We start from the raw sequence: 6,845 nt of genomic DNA on the forward strand, positions 1-6,845 counted from the left end.
TTCATTATCTATGTGCTGTAAAATTCCACAGCATAAACACAAGATGCCTGTCAGCTTGTTTCAGTATAAAACCACCTGCTGCACCAGTGGATACAATTATACCTATGGAGAGTGGGGCTTGAGTAAACCAGTGTTGACGTATGCAAGTTACCAAGTCAGGGGAATGTCAGAGCTTTTCATGTCCGGAAGGACTCGCGCACTGTCCTGCATTTTAAAATGCAAAACTGGAAGGTGACGTGGTGCTGATTTGGGTTCAGATAATGCATCCATGAAGAGCAGACTCCAGCTCTTTTCAGGATGGATAAAATAGCTAATATTTAATTCACAGTTCTGCATTTTCCCCAAATACTCCATCACAACACAACTATTTTTTAACAGATAATGTCCTTTGATATGACATTTCTCCTCTGCTGTGCTTAAAATACTAGATGGGCCTAAGCCAGTCCTGCTCACGTAAGCCTTGCCCTGATGGGCTCCATAAATTTCAATTAATAGGTTTTATGAGACATATTTCTCAAGTGACATTGTCAACAAAGAAGGATGTGAGCACGCTTGAAAATGCATTAGAGCATAACAAATTGCCCTAGTAAACAAGCACCTGTGATAAATAACACTCCCATCATGTAAAAGGAACTTTCAGTGACATTATTGATCAACTTTCTCTCATGCCTGCTCCCCAAAACACACATTTTGTGCTTATGAGAAGAAAGGTCTCCTGCAGGCACACACAGCTTCTCACAGACTTCCAGAAGTAGAGGCCATCTGGACTTTCATCACATCCATTTTCCTGCACTACTTATCACACAAAGCATTTTGAGAGCAGCTCCTACTACCATTTACAGATACAATCTATTTGACCACTGCTTTTTGCCAGCCATTTAAACAGGAAAAAAACCTGTCCTTAAACTTTTGCATTCCCTTAAGCAAGTGAGTTCAGACTAACATGCAATAAACCAAAGGGGAATAACATGAATTATTTGCATGACACATCCCTTTGAATATTAGGCTTTGTGATTCAGCTCTAAGGCTGAAGTACCTCGAGTCTATTACTGTCTTTCTCTAAACTGTAAGGGTATTTCAACTGAGAACTGGTTTTGTTAGTCTTCCTCGTAGGAAGTTCAGTAAAAATACACCATAGATTCTGAAAGCCAGAACATTAACAGGGAGCTCTCTGGATCTCTGCTCTGCAGGGAATCATTTTAATGCATACTTCAGTAGTAACTCTTTGGAGCTTGTATGATAATGTCTTTACTGTCAGTGGAGATGGCTTGAACGAAATGAAAAATGCTACATCTCCCAAGTTCATCTAGCATTATCCTACCATTAAATAGACTTCAAAAAAAAAGGAGATATGTGTTCAGTAACATACACTGCAGTAAGAACTGCTCGGTAATTACACAGCAACACACTGAAGATAAAAATGCCTTCTTTTTATTTTGAATTATCCACAATGTTATGTGCTAATAATTTTTTTTGTAAACTCTCAATGCTAGTTAATTCAGAAATGAATTTTTAGTGCTTCAGAGGGCTACAGGCTTACATCTAGAAAGGGCACACCACCCACGCCATTATGAAGTTCTCCCACTTTATAACCTGTGATTTGGGCCAAATTTTCCAGGACTAACCCAGGAAATTCAAAACCTGCTCAGTGCTCAGCACAAGCGATGTCTGCTACTCATTCACCTCCTCCCTGAACTTAAAAGCAAGAGCTTGTTCCAAGAGAGCAAAGGCCGGCACAGCCTATGGCAGGGAAACTCATCTAAGAGAAAGACACTTGGTACTTCTTGGTATAAAGCTGAGAACAGGCTGATGCAGCTGAATGAAGGGCTCTCTGAAGTCCTGTAGTTCACACAAAGACAACTAACCTGAACAGGGTAAGTCTCTGATGGATTGCTTTCAGATGTTTTAAACTAATAATGAAGTGGCTGAAAGTCAACCACATTCTTGGCCTCATCCCCTTCTTCCTGTAATGTTCTGTTGGAAAGCTAATTGAAAATCTAGTTAAATTTCACTTGGACAGTGTATTTAAGAATTTGTGGCAGGAAGTATTTTACTTAATGCTATTTTAGTGCTTTACACATTTATACTGCATGTTCTAACATGTGAAACAATTACAATTGGCTGCAGAAGTATGAACTTAAAAACAAAGTGCTTACTGTCCAAGGTACAATTTTTGGAGAACTCTGCCAAAACAGACAATACCTACACCATTTACTGTGTGCTACAGCACTCCTGACAGGAGTCTGCTGGTTAAGTCTTATGAGAGACTGAGGGTGCTGGGGTGGCTCAGTCTGGAGAAAAGGAGGCTCAGAGGGAACTTATCGCTCCCTACAACTCCCTAAAAGGAGGGCGTACCCAGGTGCATCTCTTCTCCCAAGTAACAAGTGACAGGGTGAGAGGATATGGCCTCAAGTTGTGCCAGGGGAGGTTTAGATAGGATATTAGGAAAAAATTCTTCATCCAAAGGGTCATGACGCATTGGAAGAGGCTGCCCAGGGAAGAGGCTGAGACACCATGCTTGGGTATTTAGAAGAGGTGTGGAAGTGGCACAGGGACACAGTTTAGTGAAGGCTTGGAAGTGCTGGATTAATGTTGCGATTCAATGATCTTAAAGGTCTTTTCCAACCTGAACAACCCTGTGATTGTATATACATAAGGCTTAACAGTTTTAGTAGCATTCAGCAGTTTTAGTGGAATTTATCTGTTTTATTTCTAGGCACAAATCCTTCAGATTCAAAGAGCATTTCCAGATGATTACTGAGAGTCGATGAATGGTTAAAAAGTGCCTGTCAGCCAAAAACAACCTGCAGAATGTCATAATTCTCTTTAAACAGACTACTTAAGAATATGATTTTCCTTGATGGCAATTCCACTTAATTCTCACATTTTAATTAATTTTACACTTACAGCGGCATTTTTACATTTTTATTTACAGAATTTGCTTTTGCATTTCCATTTATTTAATTTAAAGTTAGATAAAATTACAGCAATGAGAACCATAAAGCATTCCGACGTTAAATCATTACTCTAAAAATTCTTCTTATATGTCTTCCTTGGACATAAACAAATTGCAAACCATACATATCATGTAGAAGTTAAATATGCAGATTCATACTTGAATAATTTTCTCTCTTTTTTTTTTTTTTTTTTTCAAATTACCATATATACACATTCAGGGGGTCTATTTCCACTGGAATAACACGTACCTGCGAATAGCAACAGTGAGAGCTTCTGGTGAACTAGCACAGGGACAAATGACCTCCTGCCTTAGACCCTTACTTTGGAAGACATTGAGAAATGCATCACAGGAAGAAATGGACCCTGGGGTAAAGAAAAAAAATAACAAAAAATCAGAGGAGAAAAATAATTTGATTCCTGAAGTGATGCTATTCAAGCTGCAAATTTACTATTAATATATAGGCTTTTCAGGAAAAATAATTTTTAAAGGATCCATGTCCACAGGGAAATACATCATAGCTGCTACAGCTACATATATGTATGTATATGCAATTGTACATATGCATACAGGGAATAAAGACTAAATTTTGAACATGATGTCTTTTCATTATGCTTACATAGAAAAGCCATTACTGCTAGATTTACAGTACCAATTTCATTCCAGTGTTCTTTTTTAGGATGAGGGAAATTAAAGATTTAATTCAGAAATTCCAACCAAACTACTAAACTACTACAAACAAGTAGAACACCTGTACACGTGTATCTTAAATAATACAGAGAAATAGCTCATGCTGTTAATTGTCATGAAGTGATTCAGATGTGTTTCTCTAGAGTAGCGCAAGTATTCCCCTAAAATTCTGTTACTTCTGCATGTGAGAATCATCATTCAGAGCAAATGTTCTGATCTTTTCTATAGCTTAAGGTCTTCATTGCTTCAACTTTTATAGCTTCAGTCTCTTTACATGACTATGATGTTGAAAACACCTGTATTTACTGCAACTTGCATTATATGGAATATCAAGTTTGTTTCAGGATGAGCTAATGAAAAACATATTTTGAAAAAAATCCCAAATTAATTACTGTTTCCATAAATGTCACACAGTTTGTAGTAGACAAACTGTGTATTTTGCAAATATTTTAGCTAAGACAGCTGAAGATTGAAACTTTAAAGGCAAGACAGAAACCGCTTCCTGTTCTCTCCTGAAGTGCAGCAGCAGAGCTTACATGGGTTTGCACCATCAGCCACTATCAGCATCCGCAGCGAGGAGAGGTTGATGTCCCTCTGGTCTCGATGTGCCACCAACGCCCAGTGCATGTCTCTGGACTTCACACAGGCAACTTTTGCTGCAATAACAATGACAAAATTACTAACACACCATATGAAAGCTAGACAGACGGGGTGTGTTATCAATTTGCACTTTGGATTTTGACTATCAAGCAAACTTTTGTATATTCTTGTTCCTTACCTTTGTATTGACAGACTTTTTGTATCCATGACAGTGGATTCACTTTCATTAAGGAGTATGGAATACTTATAACATGCATCATGTTCATGACACTCTGAAATCAAAAAAATAAAAGGGTTTCAGACAAAAATTGTGGTAACTACTTATATTGTGTTATGGGCAGGGGCATCTATGCAAATTGCTCTGTGCTTATTTTATTGTCAGTGCTGGCATTCATCTTTTCCTATCTAGCTACCTACATTAAGATGAAAAAGACACCCATTTTCCAGTGCTTTAATTAAGGATTAACGATTTAGACAAATCAGACCATAACTTTTAAGCAGTACTGAAAAGAAATATTTTCTTTCTATTCATACTTAAACTCTAAATACAAAAAAATCTAATAAACCATTGGGTGAAGAATGTCTGCATGTTTGCTCTGTAGGTAAATATTATCCCTAAGCCTGATAAACTGCCATATATATGAACACTGCACTAAAAAGCTCAAGCAGCAAGATATCTGTCTACAGAAATCCATCTCTGGGAAGACTAAAAGCTACCAATAGTAGTGGGGCACAAATTATTTAAAAGCCAGTAGACAAAGAAATTGAAGTCCTAGACTAAGCAGAGATCAATTTATTTTAACAGAAAATAAATGAAGGAGGTTTTAGTCCCTCTCTGGGTGAGCTAATTCCAGTATTTTCAACAAGGTCATGAAAAGTTCCAGGAAGTTTAGAAAAAGCAGCTGAGTGAAACCAATGACAAATCCAAAACTGATCTCTCAGTCTGAGCCCACCAATTGCATTGGTGATTTCTCAGTGTTAAACAAACAGCCTGTAAATGAGCTGCTGCTTTACTTCTGTTACCATTTAGAAATATCTCCTCAGGGCAACACGCCTCCCCTCATAGCAGCTCAGGTTAAATACAGTATTTGTTTTGGAAAACCTAGGTCTAAGAAAGGTTAAGTGTCCCAGTGAATTAGTCATTTAAACACTTGGAAACTGCAAAAGATAGCTCTCCTTTCAGTCTGGCATAAGCACAGGTACAGGAAAAGCACTTACAGGCAAGTACTGAAAAAAATGAAGTTCAGAACAAGATCAATAGCAAAGGAAGGCACAGAAAAGCTCTACTAGACACTTGCTTTCAACCAGTGATAAAGATGAGATACTTATGGGTGTTAAGCCTAATTGTTTCTGCTTCAGAACTGTTATTACTGCACTTTGATAGTAAGAAGAGTATAACACTGCATGGGAAAAACAGATCACTGGGAATCATAGAGACCCCCAAAATCATGGGAACCCCAAACAATGACCCTTCAACACTTGACATCTGTTCTTAAAGTGATCAGTGAATAGTAAACATTTTGTCAGTCACTGATTGCAACAGCACCTTTAGAAGCAATCCTTAAAAATATGTCACTTGTCTCCCATGTCAATTGAGGAAGACATTCCAACATTAAGTAGAAAATTAATGCAATTTAAAGTATTGGGAATGCTTCAATGTTAGCAAAAACATCTGTTGGTGGGAGTTTTGATAGGGGAGCTAGTCAGGAGCAATAGAACTATGCCATTAGATCATATCCCTATAGAAGCAAGTACTAATTTGATTTGTTTCTGCTATAAAGTTTGATCTTAAAATCACATATTGGTGAGATAACATGATAAGAATGGGACCACAGTACTTGACATGATACATAAAAATACTCTGATGTCTTTACCATGCTCATTATGGGTAAGTGCACTAGGAGAAGATCACGGGTTTAAATCACATTTATTTTGCTTTCAAAGCAGAAAAGATTGTATTAGAAGAAACTGTAGGACATCCCAGTTTGTGACAGCAATAAGCATATTAGGATAATTTCTTTTCAAATATTCAGAGAGAATAAAAACACATACTTACTGTAAGAATTCCATGCCATAAACCAACATCCTTCTTGAAATCTAGTACATTCACAATTGTTTCAGCTGTCCAATGAAAACAAAGCAGAATTTATTTTTTAGAGCATGGCATTGACCCAAGGCAAACCCACTCAAAGGAAGGAAGCTTCAGTATAACATGACTGATGACCTCAAAGGTTAAGTTTCAAAGTAAATCTCCGCTGCGGGATTTATATTGGTTAAGACATTATTTGTACCTCTCCTATAGATATTTTAAACATGAACATATTTCCTGAAATAAATTAAAAAAGAATCATGTTTTTAAACCTAGAAGCCTTTGGCACCGAACAGTGTAAAACATAAGATAGGAGACTGATGAGAAGTGAATTACAATTCCCACTTGATTTTAAGGATGATGCAAGGGGAGTGCACTCCTTACCTTCTGTGTATCCACATGCCTGGGTCAGAGCTTGGCAGTGTGTCAGCAGTGCAATCCTTGTCACAGTTACCCCAAGCACACTTCCATCTTTACATGTTTTGTACTAAAATGAAATAAGTAGGGAAA

The 6,845-nt window shown here is 37.5% G+C and overlaps 1 protein-coding gene across 2 annotated transcripts in view; it reads right to left on the reverse strand.

Moving 5' to 3' along the window:
* The window catches only part of DIP2C (disco interacting protein 2 homolog C), a 145,778-nt gene that overhangs the window by 71,617 nt on the left and 67,316 nt on the right, over positions 1-6,845 (reverse strand). For both annotated transcript variants that reach the window (XM_017728922.1, XM_008629661.2), the window contains exons 13-17: positions 6,720-6,822; positions 6,303-6,367; positions 4,425-4,518; positions 4,183-4,302; positions 3,207-3,321 (exon numbers count right to left, since the gene is read on the reverse strand). In XM_017728922.1, coding sequence (XP_017584411.1) covers positions 3,207-3,321; positions 4,183-4,302; positions 4,425-4,518; positions 6,303-6,367; positions 6,720-6,822 — 497 coding nt within the window. The remainder of the gene's footprint in view (positions 1-3,206; positions 3,322-4,182; positions 4,303-4,424; positions 4,519-6,302; positions 6,368-6,719; positions 6,823-6,845) is intronic.

The sequence above is a fragment of the Corvus brachyrhynchos genome, unplaced genomic scaffold (assembly GCF_000691975.1).
Source record: "Corvus brachyrhynchos isolate BGI_N302 unplaced genomic scaffold, ASM69197v1 scaffold52, whole genome shotgun sequence".
Classification (NCBI taxonomy): domain Eukaryota; kingdom Metazoa; phylum Chordata; class Aves; order Passeriformes; family Corvidae; genus Corvus; species Corvus brachyrhynchos.